A 21,018-nucleotide genomic window follows, 5' to 3' on the forward strand; every position below is an offset into this window, starting at 1 on the left:
AGTGTGTGCATAATATGCAATCATCAATATAAAAGTAACTGTCATCTGATTATAATATAATCTAACTACAAGTGCTTAATTTTTGGAATTGGATTTTTAATCCAGATTACATGTAATCAGTTACTGTCCAGCACTGCTGATCAAGGTGTTCAGGGCTACCTGATAATTACAGGCAGGAGTGTTGGACTGGAGCAGGGGTGCAACTGATGAAGTCTGATGGGTTGGAGACCCCTACAGCAACTGTGTGTGACTTTGTGTGTTTGTGTGACTTTGGAGCCCCCTACAGTTAAGTGGGTTGAATTGACAGTCATAACTATACCGCTTTCATAATTACAGTGGAAAGTTGCACATGTGCATTCAGGGAATTTCGTACCCAGTCAGTCACCAGACAAACACACTCCCAGACAGACATTTGAGGGAGATTGGGAAAGAAACACAGCCTTTCGCCTTATTATAATCAGTGTGCCATCAGAATGATTTTGAAACTGATATTTCAAGGTAAAAAAACGTACATACAGTTGCTTATTTTAAGGTAAAAATATTCCCTCTTACAACATTCAAGTTATGTTTTGACTTTATGACTCTCATATTGACTATATATTTATATCACAGTTATCACGATTCCATATTTAACAATTTCCTTTATTAATAGTAACAGTAAACAATAAGCTTAAAGCGTGTTTAAATGTTACAGTCAAAATTTCAACCATATGCATACGATAAAAAAGATCATAGTTGCAAAACTGTATGAAAATCGGACTCAGTAGTTTTATCAAACAGTGATTCTTCAGCATCCTCATGATCTAAATAAATCCAAGTGAGCCATGAAAAGCTGAACAGTGTTACAGTTTAGGCAGGTTTCCATCAGTGTCTGTTGTCTGAGAGACTCTGGGTTGTGAGCGGAGATGGGCTGCGTTTTCTCTGCGGAGGAATGGCAGGAAGAACTTGAATGTTTCGTAAAGGTTCTCCTGTCAGCGGCGTCGGGAAGGAGCCGAGCGACTGGCTTTGAGGAACGCCGGCTCTTTGCAGTTTGGATGCAAACGGAGGTGGAAGTACAGCCAGGCCCGCTCCTAAAGAGGATTTCGACTTCTTCACTCCCTGAGAGACCTGGTCAGGTGGCAAGGAAACTGTGGACGACATGCGTTAAACCAAAGATGTTCAGTTGGGAGTGTATGATATTTAATTTATGCTAATATTGTTTTCTCATGCAGGGAAGAGTTGTAATACATTTCAGTTCAATATCAACAAATTTGACCCATTTTAATTATAAACATAACAAAACAAACAAATGCAAACAAATATGGAACAACAGATGATTTTAGGCGATAACAGTTCTATCGTTTCAAAAGTAAGTCATTTCTTGAGCATTATGAACAGGGGATTGCTTTACATAGAGTCTTATGAAGCATGCAAATATTATATTAGGATATAAGGATTAAACTTACATCTGTGAGTGCAGTGGTCACGGATAGGAGCCAGACTGTTACGTGTGAGAGCAGATTCTCTGACCCTCAGAGGAAAAAGATGATTCTGAGCTGCTCAGGGAAGAAGACACAGAATATAATATACTGTATATAAAATATACGTCATAGACTAATTCACTGATTTGTGATCCTGCAACACAAAAGCAGTCACAAAAGCATGGTTATATTTGTAGCAATAGTCAAAAATACATTGTATGGGTCAAAATTATTGATTTTTCTTTTATGCCAAAAATCATTAGGATATTAAGTAAAGATCATGTTCCATTAAGATATTTTGTAAATTTCCTACTGTAAATATATAAAAACTTCATTTTTGATTAGTAATATGCATTGCTAAGAACTTCATTTGAACAACTTTAAAGGTGATTTTCTCAATATTTAGATTTTTTTGCACCCTCAGATTACAGATTTTCTAATAGTTGTATCTCAGCCAAATATTGTCCGATCATAACAAACCATACATCAATGGAAAGATTATTTATTTAAAAAAATTGACCCTTATGACTGGTTTTGTGGTCCAGGGTCACATTTATATCTAAGTCATTCTTCAGTTCGAGACTCTTAACTATTTAAAAAACAAAAACGTGAAACAACTGAAACAAACATGTGTTCAAACATGAACTTCGAAGCTTAAAAGTACATTTTAATTAAAAACTGTACTAGCAAATAATGTAATTTTAATGAAATGAAAGCCCACTTTACATCTTCATGACGGTTTCTTACCACACTTTATCAGACTTTTAAAAAAATGTACTTTGTCAAATGAATAGTTTTACTTTGAAGTACATTTTAAATCATTATGTTTTAATAATCTTTTGATGTAGCTTAAAGAATTTCTTAAATATAATTTTACCTGTAGAATGTAGTTTTACCTTTATTTTACATTTCATATGATTTGATTCCACTATATTGCAACAGTACTGTATGGACTTTACTGTACTTGCAAATATATCTAAATACATATATTTTAGTTTACCATAAATGCTTGTCAATGCATTCAGCAGTACTTTACCCATGTTTCAAAGACAACAGAAGTCATTTATATGTAATGAAATTGCATGTACTTAAGTCGAACTTAAGTGGGTCACAAAAAAGTTGAGCTAATTCCATTTTATATAAATGTAAATTATAATGCATTTTGATTTTATTGTAGTTAACATACAATTAAGTGTCAGATTTAAACATTGCAAAAAAAATAGTTGTTTCAACTTAAAAAACGTTAGTATTCTTGCTGCCTTAAAATTTTAAGTGCACTTAAGCCGAAATTAGTGAAATTCTGCCAAATGCCTAAAAACTAGGCAAAAGTAACAGATGTGATAAACACTTCAGAGCCATTAGCTATTATAATAATTCTATAATCTTTGAAAACTTATGTGATTGTTCAAATGAATGAATTAAAATAATGAATAAGAATCACCTAACTAGCAATATTCAATACCTCACCTTGGTCATTTCTCTGTATGTACGGCGTGTGATTTGAGCACAGCACGTCTAAAGGGCTTGAGGATCCATGCAGCAGCTTGTCAAGCAGCCGTTCAGATGGAGTTGAGATCCATGCTTTGTGAGTCAGCATCTGACTGGATTCAGTCTTCCAAGTCTGTCCGGCAGCTTTTTGGTCCTTACTTTTGCCTTCGAACAGATCATGCTCGCTCTTGCTCTTCTGCGACCTGTGCGCTAAATGTCCTGCCACATGACCTCCGCTGGTCCTGTGGGCCAAAGCCTGAGAGTTTACCAGCAGGGACTTCCCTAGAGTGATTGGAGGAAGACTCTGTGTGCGTATGGGTGGGAGACTTTGGAAGTCCTTGCTGGATGTGTCCTCAACGAGGTGGACTTTCTCAGACTCATTATTTAGTTTTCTGACTGTAGAGCTGTTTTCGCTCTCATCTCTGGCTGACGGTTCAGCGAAACAGTCGAACATTGTGATGATGTCGTCCACCTCAGATGTCTCTTCTTTCAGCTGACATTCTTGACTCAAGTCTGTCTGCTGAGAAGGATGCAGTTCTTTCTTCTTCTTGCAGAAGATGTGGTTCAGCATGCGAAATTTCCCCTCCTTGCGTATAGAAGGGTCACTGTTTTGGGCGTGCAGTGGCCTGCTTGACTCAGACCTGTGAAAAGTATGGCCATCTTTAGTTCTGAAAATACCTCATGGGATCTCTTCCTGCATTTTACATCTGAGTGATACATATTTTAATGCTACATATTTCAAATTACCACAGTTCCCAACCACGTTCCTGGAGCCCCCCTAAAGTGCACTATTCACGCATCTCCTTAAAGGGGTCATAAACTGAGATATCATAATTCCCTTAATCTTTTGACATATAAGAGGTTATTGTACTATAAAAACATCCTGTAATTTTCATAACTCTTCAAAAACATTCTCGTCAGTCTAAAACCAGCTTATATTGAAGCCAATCTGCCAAAACGACAGCTTGTGGAATGTGCCACTCTATGATGTAATAGTGTGGCTACACACTGCCTCCGCAGAGGAAGATCAACGCCTGCTTCTACATCGCTGCCTGTTTAGCCTCGCCCTGATTCTACAGCAGTGCCTGTTTAACCCCACCCACTGATTCTACATCACTGCCTGTTTAACCCCACCCACTGATTCTACATCAGTGCATGTTTAGCCCCGCCCACTGATTCTACATCACTGCCTGTTTAGCCCCGCCTACTGATTCTACAGCAGTGCCTGTTTAACCCCACCCACTGATTCTACATCAGTGCATGTTTAGCCCCGCCTACTGATTCTACATCACTGCCTGTTTAGCCCCGCCTACTGATTCTACAGCAGTGCCTGTTTAACCCCACCCACTGATTCTACATCACTGTCTGTTTAGCCCTGCCCACTGATTCTACATCAGTGCATGTTTAGCCCCACCCACTGATTCAATCAGTGATTGACAATGCTACGTCGACGATATTGGAATCCGACAGTATTGTAGTAACACAAGTGTGAGTAACTGGTTTTATTATGTGGTCACTATTGCTTTGTCTGTTACACAGATCGTTTGAAATGTACTGAGTATTCATGTGTTTTTAACCTAAATCACAGCACCGTCCATCTATGAAGGACGTAGGCTATCAAACATACACAACTGTTAGCCAATCATTGCAGTGGGTGTTAAGTTCTGAGTCTACAATCCTCCACGCCGATTCAAACAGAGTGTTCTGATAAGGGGGGGCAGAAACAGGACAGAAAATAGCCTATTACATCTAAATTATGATGTTTTTTGATGTACAAAAAACAAAGGCAGTTCATGAACCCTTTAAACAAACACACCTGTGTTGCTGCACTTGGGAGGGGTATGGCCCAGAGGAGACATCCTGCTCTCTATTCACCTGCTCTATGTTGACAAAAGTGCCAAGTTAAATATATGTTTTTGCTTTCCGACAAACAACAACAAACCTGTTTTCAATGGAGAGGAGTTTGATGCATGCAGTGTGACCGCAGTACATGGCGTATGTGAGTGGCGTATTCTCATTAATATCTCGAGGGTTGGGCTCCACTCCCAGCTCCAGCAACACCTGCACACAGTCATCTTTCCCTGCTGCAGCGGCCCAATGAAGAGGGGTCCTGACAGAAAAACAGATATAATGTTGTACAATAATGAGAAACGAAATTTGAAAACACAAAGTTTAGTAAATGTATGAAGTATAAGTTAAATAATGCCTATTAAGCACTACATATTGTCCTAGTTGACCCTCTGGTAAACAAAATAATGATTAGCACTCCACAGGTTGACAAACTAATGTGAATATCACAACGTTACTGTACCGTTCATCCACGTCTAAAGCTTGCAGGTTGGTCTCAGGGATGCGAGACAGTTCATAGATGATGTCGCTGAATCCCGCAGCGGCGGCAATGTGAACGCAGGTCTTCCCGTTCTCATCATCGTAATTGATCACAGAGGCACCCAGATGATGGTCAAGAATGAGAGAACACATTAACCGGCTGCCGCTCTGCCAAAGAGTTAAAAACAATGAGAAATTAATAACCAACTTGCAATGTACATATATCAACCATGTTTCACAATTAATTTTTAAGACATACATTTTTAAGACATAAAAGTTGTTTAGCTAACAAGATAAATTAAAATACTGATATTATTAGAAATATAATTATATATATATATATATGTCTACTGTATATATGTGTGCGTATGTATGTATATATATATATATATATATATATATATATATATATATATATGTGTGTATATATGTGTATGTATACAGTATATATACATGAACACACATACACACATACATACATACATATATACTGTATATATATTTATACATACACACATATATATGTCAGGGGTGCACATAAGCTTTTCAGCCTGGTTCTCACAAGAGCACCTGGAGATTTGGTTTGGTCCTCACACTGCACATGGTGTGACCCATTAAGTTAAAAAATAAAATAAAATAATAATAGTGATAATGTCAGACCTCTGTCATGTATGTCATGTGTTCCCACCTCTTGTTTCCTGACCTTGTTTAATGTGATTATTAGTTAATTCTGTTCAGCTGTGTTTGTCTCATTATCTATGATATTGCAGTGTATTTATAGTCCTGTCTGTTCAGTTTGATTTAGTCTGGTCTACTCGTTACTCCCTGGTGTTCCTTAAAATCAGCAAGCTTTTATTTTGGTGGGTTGCCAGCAAGTAAGTATATGTATGTAAGTGAATGAAATGTCACAGTTTTGTATTGTGCTTTGAAAACGGCAGCGAATAGCCTAGATTTATGCTTTCCATCCAAATTGAAATTTTATACTCTATTATAGTTTGCCGCTATAAAATGGTAATTATGCATTAACAGTCATCAACTGTCGGTCCTGTGTCATGTGTTCCCTTTAGTCATTATCCCGTGTATTTATAGTCCTGTCTGTTCAGTTTTGTGTCGTCTGGTCTACTCATTACTTCCCGGTGTTCCTGTCTGTGTCAGCCTTGCCTTGTCTTACCCTGCCTTGTTTGGATTTGATTAAAGACTTATGTGCACCCCTTACTATAGTATACCTACAGTTTACAGTACAGCATGTAACCAGGCCCAGACAAACACTACAGAGAATTTGCATTTTAGGAGAATTGCATTTTCTCTCTGACTTGGTATGATGTTGTAATATGTGTTCAGTGGAAGTAAGAGTACTAGACACTTAATAATAGCTGAAAGTATAATTACTGTAAAAGGCCAAGATTACATATAAGGGGTGTTTGAACTCTGTGGAGCTTTCAAAGCTCATAATGCACAATAGTAAATGTGTCTTGACCAATTTGTTACAGTAAACTTGTTCAAATTAAGTCAAGCTATTTCAAAGGACCATATTTAGAATTGTTGCAATGTGTGATTTTTACTCATAATTTTGTATGACTGCTAAAATGTATGATCATTGTCAATGGCAATGTACTGGTGATACATACTTCTTGAATTGTTCTGTGATCTCTCTTTTCTCATATCAACACACATTATAGAACGAGCTGTTCTAATTTACAGTAGAGACTATAGAAAAGATGAGCTCTTTGTAGATAGAAGCTCAGCAAAAAAAAAAAAAAAGGTGTGACTTTTTAATTGAACAGACATAAGCAGAGTCATCATAGAAAAAACAATGTGTTTGTTTGTGATTTGTACCTGCACAGCCCAGTGAAGAGCTGTTTTAAAGTCTTTGTCCACAAGCGTGGGGTCGGCTCCCTTCTGCAGCAGGGCCTGCACATGCTCTGGACGGTTATGGAAAGAAGCCCAGTGAAGAGCCGTCATTCCCTGCCAATCACAGTCTTCGGGTTAACCACATGCACCTACCAAGTATTGATGACTATGAAGTAACAGTCATCAATACTTGGTAGGGTGCATTCCCATATATTGCCATTAATTCGCATGAAAACTTTGAAAAATCCCAGAATTCTGCAACCCTAATATTAGTTTTCATGAGAATTATTGGCAATATATGGGAATTAATGTGAATAAACTGGAAATTTGCAAAATTGCAGGTTAGCCTATAACAGGGAACTTAAATGTAGTTAATCTTGGTTACAAAAAACAGATTTAATGCAAATTCAGTAGAATTTCTACCCTGTGCATTCCCTCACCACATGCACAGATAATTTCTAGAATCTGTACACTATTACATTTACATTTATTCATTTAGCAGACAATTTTATCCAAAGCGACTTACAATAGAGGAGTACAACAAGCGATTCATTATAAAGAGGCAAAAAAACACAGGAAGTGCTCATAATGCAAAGTTTCAGGCATTGTTCAGATTAGTACAAACTAGACGGGGGGATTAAGGAAAGAGAAATTACGGTGGCCGAGAAGTGCAAAACAAATCACGATTCTGAAAAAAATAAAATAATTACAAACGCAAATCTAAAAAAACTAAATAATTCAGAAAACATTATAACAATAAGAAAACAAAATAACAAATCAGAAAACACAATGACAAATCAGACAAACCGGAAGAGGTAGGTATAGTTTGAGACAGCGCCATTGGTTTGGGAATAGATTACTCATCGCTGACTGGACGAGACATCTGTCAATCAAGGTGTACAGGAAGAACGAGAAGAAGAACAGCAGAGTCAACTAAAGCATCATTTACAGTGGCGCAGATGGAAGATCACGTGTTATTGTGTTTTTGGACGCGAGTCCGCCTTTTGCCGAACCTTTTTTTCAAATCTCGTATTGCATCGGAAAGGCATTTATTTTCAATAAAAATTAAGGAAATAATCCAAAAGTTGAAAAAGTATCGGGTAGGGTTAGGGTAGGAGTAGGGAGAGCTTTATTGTACCAATAAGGTGGCATCCATTTAATAATTTGAATTAAAATGATAATTTACACTCAGTAGTTATTATTGCATACTGTTTTTTTTTTTTTTTTACTACAATACTGAGGTGCAGAGAATTGCCACTATTTGCAACAAATAGTATACATAGCACAAAATCCTGCTATTTGCCATCCAAAAACACAATAACACGTGATCTACCATCTGCGCCACTGTAAATGATGCTTTAGTTGACTCTGCTGTTCTTCTTCTCGTTCTTCCTGTACACCTTGATTGACAGATGTCTCGTCCAGTCAGCGATGAGTAATCTATTCCCAAACCAATGGCGCTGTCTCAAACTATACCTACCTCTTCCGGTTTGTCTGATTTGTCGTTGTGTTTTCTGATTTATTTTGTTTTCGGATTTGCATTGCGTTTTCTGAATTGTTATTGTGTTTTCTGAATTGTTATTTTGTTTTTTAGATTTGCATTTGCGTTTGTAATTTGTTATTTTGTTTTCACAATCGTGATTTTGTTTTGCACTTCTCGGCCACCACAAGAAACAATTGAAGCCATTCTGCATTTGAGCCCAAGGACTACATCCAGTCAAGTTGGCTTTGCTGATATTATGATATTACTGTGATTTTACTATTATAGTATGATATTATACATCATGGGAGTATTTTCTGTACTGCTTTCTAGTCCATGCCAGTGCTATTTTCATGGGTCATCTGGCTTTCCATAAAAATGCATCATTAATATAATTGACATTATCATCTCAAAATGGTTACTGACTGGGTGTTAAATGCCCTCTGAGGACTCAAGTGATAGTTTTGTGGTGAACATAAATCCCTTAATATATGCAATTATATAAAAGCAGTAATATAAAAGCATTTCATAATACGAATATATTTATTGCTGGAAGCTTTAAGTTATCTACAGTAAATCAAAATAATGTTCTCATATAAATATATCATGTCCATTCATTACATTCACCCTTCAAAAACAAATGAAAAGTGAAATGAATAAAACATATTTAGAATGAGATTCATTCCCTGTTTTCCCTTGCAAGAAAAAGTGCACCTAACAAACTTTTAAAAAGAGCACTTGCTACAGAAATAATATAGTAATATACTTAAACAAACAATATGTTTCAGACGCCTTATTGCATATTAATTAAACTGTATCATAGTTAAGTACTTAATATGTCATTTCATAATTAGGGGCCAATTATGAGTTTTCTTCTGCTCTCAAGTCAATGGCAGCCCATAGAATCGCTTGCGGGAAAGTTATGAAATTTGGCACACAGATAGAGGACAGATCTAGTCTTTGCTTATAACTTCTGAACACTTTGACCTAAAATCATAAGATTGATCTTTTTAGATTCAGTACGTCATACCAAATCAAAAGGTATACCCAATTTCCTATGTTGGCATTTTGGCCGTTGACCATTTTCAGTTTTGTAGTAAAATGCAGAATTTAATGAAACGGATTCAATGTTACCCTCAGCTAATTTGAAGCCTTCATCTAAAACTTTCTAGCACCACCAACAGGCCTGCACTTTTGTCTATGCTAATAACTTTTGAAACTTAAGGATTAGGATCAGCTTTCTTTTTTATTCACTTGGCTCATGCCAAATAGATTGCACCTTATGACGTCATTTCCTGTCATTAAAATTGTCCATCCAATTTGAATTTTCCAAAAAATATACCTTTCCTAAATAAACATATCGTTGTACTCTTTTAAATTAAAGATGCGGCTATCATCTCATAACCCTCTCACACACTGCCAGTACATCCACAGACATGCTGCTGTGAGCATGTAAGAAATACTGCTGCTGCACATACTGTATAACTTATACTATAAAATATCCCCATATGTAACATATGTGACCCTGGAGCACAAAACCAGTCTGAAGTCGCTGGGGTATATTTGTAGCCAAAATTGCATTGCATGGGTCAAAATTATAAATTTTTCTTTTATGCCAAAAATCATTAGGATATTAAGTAAAGATCATGTTCCATTAAGATATTTTGTAAATTTCCTACTGTACATATATCAAAACTTCATTTTTGATTAGTAACATGCATTGCTAAGAACTTCATTTGTTCAACTTTAAAGACGATTTTTTCAATATTTAGATTTTGTTGCACCCTCAGATTCCAGATTTTCAAATAGTTGTATCTCAGCCAAATATTGTCCGATCCTAACAAACCATACATCATCGGAGAGCTTATTTATTCAGCTTTCAGATGATGTATACATCTCAATTTTGACTGGTTTTGTGGTCCAGTGTCACATATATGAAATTACCCCATAGCAGATCTATACAGGTGGAGCTGGGGAAGGAGAAGGGTTTCTGAAGCGTGCAAACACAAAGTTAGTTAGAACATCTAGATTTTCATGACAGAACTTATATATACTTTTAAGATTTGAATTGTACTTCAGATGCACAATCAATACTATAAAGTGCACTTCTTATTTAAAAGGGTTTTACAAAGCTGAAACTCAAATGATTTGAAATGAAACTCACCTCATTGTCTTGATGGTTGATTTCACACAGTGTCGACTGCTGTAGCAGCACAGCCATGAGCCTAAAACAAACAAACAAAACATGATTATTACTCTATAAATGCTGCATTATTTACATAATATAATTATGTTGGATTGGTGAATGTTTCCCCCTTTTTCAGAATAATGATAAATCAAGGAAAACTAAATGAGCTTCATTTTTGGTTTCATGTTGACTGTAACAACATATTTTGTGTTGACAACAGTCCCTACACTCTTAAAAATAAAGGTGCTTCACGATGCCACAGAAGAACCTTTTTGTCTAAATGGTTCCATAAAGAACCTTTATCATCTGAAGAACCTTTCTGTTTCACAAAAGGTTCTTTGTGGTGAAAGAAGGTTCTTCGGATTATAAAAAGGTAACAAAGAGATGGTTCTTTAAAGAACCTTTGACTGAATGGTTCTTTGTGGAACCAAAAATGGTTCTTCTATGACATCGCTTGAAGAAATTTTTTAAGTGAAGTATTTTTTAAGTGTATCACTGATATAAAAGACTTACTGATATAAAAATTATAATTAAACTTTATTTAGTGTAGTGCTTGAGCACAATGCATGTTAATATTAAGCCTAAAATGTGTTTTTTTATAACTATTGATCAGGATTGTATGATCTTTGAATAATATCGGCCTTTAAATGCAAGATCTTTAAAGTGTATCTGAAGAACACTTGCAATAGTTCCACTTTACCACAATCAAATATACTTCAGTATGGGTAGTTAACGTATCAATGTGTCCTATGGTGTGATGGAAAAATGTAATAAAAATAGCCTTAAACATTGAAGATAAACCACTCTTATGCTATTTGTAACTCTAAGAATGAAGATACATTTTTCTCATGTTATTTGTATAAGTTTTTTTTTCTACATCTTTGCTATGTCACACCTAGGACACAGTCCAATTTTTATTTGACTTCAATAAATGGACTTCAGCACTACTTCAGCACAATTAAAGTGCATTAAGTACAAAATTAGTTGTTCCAATTTAACAGGCTTTAAGTAGACCAGTTTAGTATACCAAAAGTACAATTGCGGGGTATTTTTATTAAGTACATAAATATGTACATGTATTTGTAGTATACCTAGTAAATAAAAATGTATTTCAAATACATTTTAGTGTATTTCGTTTTCACTAGAGGTTCCATCTCTGAAATCTCTGTTTCCTAATTATCATCTTGTCAAATGTAAGTGTTCTGCCAAATGGACAGTGAGAAACAGGAAGCTACTGTTGTTCACACAGCTTGATGAACGGCGGAGTGGGGAGGAACACGTCTTCTTCCTATCAGACAATCCAACCTGATGCTATTTTCTACAGAGACAGCACATACACACTAGCAGGGGCAAATAAATGGCTTACAGGAGTTTAATTCCACACTGAGATGAAGCCAACTGGCTAAACAAGAAATGGAAATTGCTTTTCTGTGCAATATGTGTGAAAAACAATTCTGCAATGATTTCAGTACAAAACAATGCAGGATGGTCGATGTAATGTTTTTCTCTTGTTTACAGGAATGTTACTGTAGCACTTAATACTTTTCGTTTCATTAACCTATTTGTTTTCCTCGTTACCTGAAGTCAGTTTCAGCGGTAGCAGCATGAATTGGCAAGCGTCCGTTCTTATCGGGAATGTTCTGTTTCGCCCCGTTGCGAAGCAAACACACACAGCCTTCCAGCCAGCCCTGCACAGGAAAAAAACAGCAGACTAAACTAACTAAGTCACTTCAGTCAAAGCTTGGCAGGTCACTGCAACTTCGAACATGCAGTTCATAAACACAATCCACTGACAGCAATGCACACAATGTGCATTTTTAAAGGGATCCAGCTCATCACTGATCCTCAGGGAGTTTCGTTACCAGGTATGTTGCTAGAGAGAGGGACGTCCGCCCACAGGCATCTTGTGTATTTATAGAGGCTCCCATCTTCAGCAGCAGTTTGACCGTATCCACCTGCCTCCCAGACACAGCATGCATCAGCGGCGTGGATCCTGTCATCAAGACATTCGCAGTCAGAAACGCTTAACAGCAGCTCTCCTTCAAATCAGCTCTACTGTATTATTCCGTTTATGATGATGGCTTATTTTTGTCTCAGATTGCTGAATGTGTGAATTGCATGACAATGATTATAGGTTTTTGTTTGATTGATGAGACATACCATGAAAGCTCATGAAATACCTTTTTCTTTAGCTTCTTTGCCTGTGGAAAAAACCCCCTCAAAACCTCAGTGCTAGAGCTGTGGATTGACGCTGGGCCTTTCTAAGTTGCTTGGCAGAGCAAAATATCCCACCCAGGGCCGGCGCTAGCCATTTGGGTGCCCTAAGCACAAACGCTTGGCGGTGCCCCCCCCCCCCCACACCACCACCAAAGAAATAACTACCATTCAGAATTTCTTAGTTAGGTTCTCTTTACTTCCAAAATAACTGCTGCAAATAAATAATTGGAACAGAACAATGTAAACACAGAAAGTTAAAAGTGCAAAAAAAGTTTAAAGTGCAAATAACAGTATAAGTGTATGAATTTTATGAAGTATGAATTTTAAAGTGCACATTTTAAACTGCAAATAACCATACATAACTGCACAGTAGAATTTACTCAACAGAGGGACTACATCTCTATAAAGAGACCATTCTGCTATTCTATAGAACTATATTAAACATTTTCACTACCATCAGTTGTCAGAGGCCCTACAGAGGCACACGCCTACATTTCCTAGCTGCAAAATCAGCTATCAGGTCATCATATGACAGTTTCTGAGCCACGTCCCCATTGATGCTGATGACAGCCAGACCACTTAAACGTTCCTGCCCCATTGATGAACGCAGGTACGTTTTGATGAGTTTGAGCTTTGAAAAGCTTCGCTCAGCAGAGGCAACTGTGACAGGGAGAGTCAGTGCAATACGAAGAGCAATCCACAGATTGGGATATACCTCTTGAAGCCGATTGTTATGCAGAAATGTCAGCATTTCCCAGGCAGATGTCTGTGGTGAAAGCTGAGGAAGGTTGATGATTTCCTGCATCATCTCAGGTCCATCAATGTCAGCCAGTCCCTTATCCGTCATTGTCTTGTGTACTTCATTGCAGTGTCTCTTCAAGTCCTCCTTGGACATTCCGTTCACTTTGCTGAAGTCAAGCAGCACTCCATATTTTTCTTTGACTTGATTCATGGTCTCAAACCTCTCCTGTAGTGACATCAAAGCAGAGTCCACAACACAATTGAAAAATGTGACTTCAAGCTTTTTAAGGGCATCATTGAGGGGCTCATCAGCAGCTTCGTATGCAAAGTGCCTTTTTGTGCTCCTGAGCCTTTTCTCCTTAAGCTCTGTTTCTATATTCAGGGCCTCACAGAGTTCCTTGGCAGTTGACACAGCCTCATCAAACCCAGATTGTCTGTATTTGGAGAGGTTGATTTTGGTACTGTCAATGAGCCTGACAGCAATATCAAGCTGCATGGAACTGGATTGCAGAAGCTTGTTCACCTGGTTTGTAATGGTAAGTAGTTCACACCACACAACAGAGCAAATCACAAAACGAAATGAGGCTACTTCCTCAGCAAGAGCTTGAGCCTCCACTTTTGCCACTGGATCATTAACAGCCTCCCTTGCCTCAAGGAGAGCATCTCTCACTTCCTTTGTTTGATTTCGGACAGCTGTTACACTCTGAAGCCTACTCTCCCATCTAACGTCACTCCAAGATTTCAGAGTGAGTTTAACATGTTTTGTTAAAATGGACCATCGCTGGGTGGCACCGGAGAAGAAATTGAACAGCTTCTGCAAATACCCAAAGTAGCCAGTGGCATCTTGTGAGGACTTGGCAGCATCAGCTATGACAAGATTCATAGTGTGAGCTCCACAAGGGACAAACAATGCTCTTGGGTTCAACTGTAGCAGTCTAGCCTGAACACCTTGCTTCTTCCCTCTCATGTTGGCTCCATTGTCATAGGCCTGTCCTCGACAATTTTCAAAAGGAATGCCAAGCTCCTTCAATTTCTCAAGGACAACATTGGACAGGTTAAGGCCAGTAGTTTGCTCCACATCAATATATCCTAGAAAGTATTCTTTAATGTCTGGTTGCAGTTGGAAACAGACAATGCGCACTATGACTGACATCTGTTCCCTGTGACTCACATCTGGAGTACAGTCAAGAATGATAGAGAAATATTTGGCCAAATGGATGTGTCTCACAATGGTGCGTAGTGTCTCTGAAGAGATGATCTGAATTAGATCGTTTTGTATCTCATGGCTGAGGTAATGTGTGTGGGAACTGTCATCTTTTATTCTGGCCAAATGATTTTCCATTACAGGGTCATATGTTGCCATAAGCTCAACTTCCTTCAAGAAGTTGCCATTGTCTGGCTCATAAAGACGGTCAGAAGAGCCTCTAAAAGACAAATTTCTTGAGGCCAGTGAGAGAGTGATTGAGAGCAAGCGTTTGAGAATCTCTCGCCACCTTTTCCTTTCTGCCTCCAGTAGTTTCAACTCCTGCTGATCTATTGCCATGCCCATCTTTAGCCGTGTGTCCAGTTCTCTCCACTTGAGCATGCACTGTGTGTGATCTTGGCTACACTCATGACCCCTCAAACTGGTGTTGATGTTAGACCAATCACTGTGGCCCTCTGCAGTCAGCTTTATATCTTTTGTGCTAAAAAGCTTGCATGCAAAGCAGAACACAGCATTGTTCTGTGGAGAGTACACTACCCAGCTCCTGTGCACCTTTTCTCCATTAGGGAGAACTTTGAACTGGAGGCTAGTATGAAATGCTCTTCCATCCGGTCCCTTAGGGACATTAAAATCAGAGCTGACTTTAAAAGGCCCTCTCCGCACAATTTCCACACGATCAGCATCTAAAATGTGAGCTGACCATAGAGCAGGATCAGTTGGAGGGGGCACATATAGCTCTGCAGTATCACTTGGCCCCTCACTGACAGGACTCACTCTGCCTTGAGAAGCGGATGCAGTTGTGTGCTGACTTGTATCTGTACCTGGGCTAGGTGCTGTTGCAGAGTCTGAGCTGGTTGGTGGCTGCTGTTGTTGGCTACAACTGCTGGTTGATGGTTCTTCCTCCTGGCCTTGAGTTGCTCCTTGCATGTATTTTAGCATTGACCCTGCATTCAGAAATACAAGACAAAATATTCAGGGATTCTACTGAAATGCATTTTTGATTGAACCATCAACCATCATACAAAAATATTGCACACATTAGTCTTTTATATAGGCCTATGTGTCACTGGAACATTTAAAATTCAAAACTCTATTTTACCTTTAAAAGAGGTCTGATGAGGCACAATATAATAATTCTGTACATAATTTGTAGGGCTGGGAAAAGATTAATCGCGATTAATCACATCCAAAATAAAAGTTTGTGTCTACATGATATATGTGCGTGTACTGTGTATAATTATTTTGTATATATAATTTATATAATTTGTATAATTATTTTGTATATATAATTTTGTATAATTATTTTGTATATATAATTTCTATATACAAAATAATTATACACAGTACACGCACATATATCATGTAGACACAAACTTTTATTTTGGATGCGATTAATCGAGATTAATCTTTTCCCAGCCCTAATAATTTGACAACTCTGTGAATATGAAAATATACAAACACTGAGATTATGTTTTTTTTTTTCTAATTTCAGTTTCACCAACAGATGTCGCCCTTGGCCGAACCTCTTGAAAATGACCGCATAGAACAACAACGAAAAAACTTTATCTAAGCGGTCTAATTTGGCAAAATCACATCACGTTCAGTTGCAGGGTTTTTCTAAAGTTCACCTTACCAAGAGGCAGATAGGCATTATATTGAAGCGAAGAAATTACAATAGGGAACGTTCTGCACTAATAGCTATATGCACACACATCTGTAACGTATAGCCTACCTAGGGGGAAAATTAGCTTTATTTGTCATTCAAATATGACGATGAGGACCCCAACGATTGGCCTTCCTTCTCATACAAACTGCATCTTTAACAGCCCAAGTTTCAAAATTTCCCGGGGGAGAAACCCCCGGACCCCGTTAAAATAAAAGACTCAACATGCAGGGCTAAAGCCCCGGATCTTTTGCACTACTAGCGACGCGGACGCGCCGACGCCCCTGGACATGCATACTACACGCACAAAACTAACATTTTTATTTAAAACATTGTCTTACCTGCAAGCGACGCGCGAGCATCATCCCGCTGTCTCTTCTTTTTTCTTTTTTCCGCCCCCGACTCCTGGTGCCTTTTCGAGGCCATGTCTGAGGTCGGTGTCGGCCAAATTTGAAATTGATTGAAGCATAATTGAACAGACCACTGGGAGGTGGGGAAGGGGGGGCACCAGAGGGAGACTGGCACAGAGATTCACCTTTTTCTCGACTAATTTGGTCTAGGCCTATATTACTTTTGTATTGCTTTTCTATATTAACATGCTAGAAATATTTTATTTGTTATTTATACTAGTAGCCTATATTGTGATGATATTTTCACGACCCAGATTTTTTGGTGCCCCCCCAAGCACTTGGTGCCCTACGCGCAGTGCGTGATGTGCGTGTGCGGAGCGCCGGCCCTGATCCCACCCTTAACCACATTTTGTAAAGCACAGCTCTTCTCAACATGCTGTATGATTTGATGTAATACTCATGTGAGTAGCATAAACAAGTTAGGGTCACAGGTTTGTTCTAGTTGGTAACCCAAACTATATGTAACAGTAATAAGTGCCTTGGCAAACACCACTAATAACACAATCATTCTCATCAAAATGCACTTGAAATACCCCAGGTGTGATGTTTCAACAGAAGGCCCATCCTTGTGAAAACAGAGGTAAACTTTGGCATACTATTAAAAAAAAGAGTACTAAATAATATGCTTTAAAAGAATAGATGGAAAGGGATAGTCCATCCAGAAAAGAAAAAAAAAAGACTATAGAAGTCAATGGTTACCAGCAACTGTTTGGTTACGAGTCCATAATCTGAATCCAAAATATAATCCATAATAACACTTCCTCCAGTGAAAAAGTTCATCTCCTGTTGTCTCTCACATCAATAACCACCCACATATTAGTTTAGAGCTGTTTTGGACTGTAAACCGTGCTTGATCTGTGCAGATTTCTCCTGAATCAGACCAGATGACAGTTCTCTGGAGGAGGTGTTGTTAAGGATTATGGACTTTTATTATAGACAGAAGCATGTTGAAGTTCAAAATGTCTTAATGATGAATTTGTTTCTTGCAAACATGCAGCTTTTCTCTTCTCAAGATGTTAGGGTTGATGGACTGGACTGGAGTGGTGTGGATTATTGTGATGTGTTTGGACTCTCATTCTGACGGCACCCATTCACTGCACAGCATCCATTGGTGAACAAGCGATGCAATGCTACATTTCTCCAAATCTGATGAAGAAACAAACTCATCTACAATGTGGATGGCCTGAGGGTGAGCACATTTTCAGGAAATCTTTATTTTTGGGTGAATTATTACTTTAGACTTAAACTGACATCACAAAGTGCTTTTTTAAAGGTGTATTTAAATTCCATTGTCATTAAAATGCACTGTCTTTAAGTACACTTAAGTGGTCTGTTCTTAATATTATAAAATTCTCAATTACAGATACTTTTTTACATATACTTTGAAGTTTACAAGTATTTGAAGAACACTACCCTACACACTGACCTCAATTAAGTGCAATTAAGTTTTTCACGGTAAAACTAGCATCAAAATGAGCTTCATGAAGAGTGTAGAAGTGCAGTATGTCTTGTGAAAGAATACCTTCACTATCGCAGCACTCGAGGATGGACGGGTCCTCTCGTATCGTGGCGGTCAGCGTGTTCACGTCTCCGTTTGCTGCTGCCTGGTACACCACATTCAGATCAACCTCCTCAGCAGCCTCTGAGAGGAAAATGAATCATTCACTATCATCTGCTGGGTGCAAGATGAGATGTCTTTATTTGAACATTCCTCAGATATGTCTGATTTTAGAAGAATAAAGGCAAACAGTCTTGCTTATCATTGACTTGTCAGCTTCGGATCAATAAACAAATGATCATCGTTCTTTCAAGGCATTCTAATTGTTTGAAATTAAGAAGTGATTCATAATAAATCAACAGGTCACTGTGCTACATCCGAACTGACTGCACTGTATTTTCATTTTATATAATTTTCCTTGTTTTTATTGTTGTGGTTATTATTCCTTGTTTTTATTGCTGTGATAATTATTTTCTATTCTTAACTGTTTTAAATACATTTTTATATCATTTTAAAAGTTTCAACAGAAGGCTAAAGTAAGTGCTGTGATGGTAAAGAGAATGTGGGCAAAGAAAGACAAGTGTGTTGGTCAATCAGTTGAAAATAGGACCTCTGAGTTCTATTTGTTTGGCTTCTGGTTAGGGACTGTCTGTAAGCGGAGGGAGTGCGGGAGGGGGAGGGCGAGGGACTCACTCAGACGTGAGTTAGGGACACCAGCAGAAGAAAACTGGCGTCATAATTTAGGTACACCTATAAGTGTAAAGGTGTACGAGTGCACAGTCCGGGAGGGACAAAATGCATTCTCCAAGGCACTAAGAGCCCTAGAGGCAATATAAATACCAAGAGAATGTGAGACACTAGAAGGGAGGTTCTAGTCACGAATCCAACTCTAAATTCCTACCATTACAGACGGGGGCACGGCCCGAGTTTTAGCGAATAGGTCAGATGTGATGGTCAAAGTAAGTAGGGGGTGAAGTAGTGGAATAGTTAGGTGTTTTTGGGAAGGTTTTTTTTCCCGCTCACTTAGTGCGGAAGAGTTTGAACAAAGCTTGAGAATATTTGTTTTTAAGTTTCTTGTTTCTATTATTATTACAATTTTAAAAAAAAAATGTATTGCTGTGATAAATATTATTTTTATTTTTTATGACTATTTTACTTTCTTTCATGTAAAGCACTTTGAATTACCATTGTGTATGAAATGTGCTATATAAATAAACTATTTTTGGGGACCTGTGATACTTTTTTTCATCAAAGAATCAACGAAGAAGTTGAAGAACAAAAAAATATTAAGCAGCACAACAGTTTCAATAAATCAGTATATTATAATGATTTCTGAAGGATCATGTGACACTGAAGACTGGAGTAATGATGCTGAAAATACAGCTTTGATCACAGAAATAAATTATATTTCAAAGTGTATTAAAATAGAAAAGTTGTATTTTAAATTGAAATAATATCACAATATTACTATTCTTTCTGTATTTTTGATCAAATACAGCCTTGATGAGCATTAGAGACTGCATTAAAAACATTAAAATCCCAACCTTTTGAAAGGCAGTGTAATATTTTATTGTTCATATTAAGCTTTCATTGTTCAGTATTCTTACTTCATGTCTACAACTGGATCCCTCAAATGAATGAACTCCTAAGCAGATATGAAAACAAGTTGATGAAATTAAGTATACAGTTTGAGCAGCCACTGAGAAATCAGATATTCCCTTGGGCTTATGTATGTATTGTGTAGGGTGTGTGTAGGGTGTATTACACACATAACAACACAGAAGATCCACTGACAGAGCTGCTATCACAGACCTCATCGACTACAATAGAAAACCCCGGAATCTGTCATGAAACACTGTGATGGTGACCCTCACTTCGTGCTTTACAAATCATCAGTCATGGGCACCCTGCTCTTCATTCACAAACAGATGGCAGCCCTCACATCACGCACGCAAATGATGGGCTATGGCAAAGCCCGTAGACAAGCATTCCTATGGCAACAGTGGCAGCAACCCCTCCTTGTTATCAGTGTGCGTGTGTGTAGTGCTTTACCTTTATGCTGCTCAAACACAGATGAAGAGTTGAACTCCATAGCAGATCGGATGCAGCCTTTAGAGAAATCCCTCTGGTGTCCACGACATGGTGACTGCGATTCAGAGCGCTCGCGCGGGGAACGGAGAAAGAACGGGAGCGCGGCAGAAGCGGAGAGAGAGACGCGTGAGCATCAGTTCCTGGAGGAGGAGGCAGGTGGAGGAGCTGCTCTGTGTGATTGTGCGTGATGTGATGGGAAACACACTGAGCATGTGCAGAAGCTGCACTTCACTGCCTGCTGACAGCATAGTGTACGGCCTGTGTTCACAACACAACACTGTGTGTGTGTGTGTGTGTGTGTGTGTGTGTGTGTGCGTGCGTGTTTGTTCTCAACTCTAGCGGTTATTCCTTCAACCAGTGATTCCCAACCAGGGGGAACTTCAGCACATTCCATGGGAC

The 21,018-nt window shown here is 38.2% G+C and overlaps 1 protein-coding gene across 1 annotated transcript; it reads right to left on the bottom strand.

The window, feature by feature from the left end:
• Positions 1-864: 864 nt before the first annotated feature.
• Positions 865-20,620, bottom strand: LOC306865800 (ankyrin repeat domain-containing protein 55-like; the record flags this gene model as incomplete). Its single annotated transcript, XM_079410602.1, has 11 exons — positions 865-1,127; positions 1,446-1,535; positions 2,928-3,589; positions 4,891-5,058; positions 5,260-5,444; positions 7,113-7,241; positions 10,772-10,832; positions 12,374-12,483; positions 12,658-12,788; positions 18,553-18,672; positions 20,581-20,620. 11 exons carry the CDS (start codon positions 20,618-20,620, stop codon positions 865-867), a joined length of 1,959 nt encoding a protein of 652 aa, XP_079266728.1.
• Positions 20,621-21,018: the final 398 nt, after the last annotated feature.

The sequence above is a fragment of the Barbus barbus genome, assembly GCF_936440315.1.
Source record: "Barbus barbus genome assembly, chromosome: 47".
NCBI lineage: Eukaryota > Metazoa > Chordata > Actinopteri > Cypriniformes > Cyprinidae > Barbus > Barbus barbus.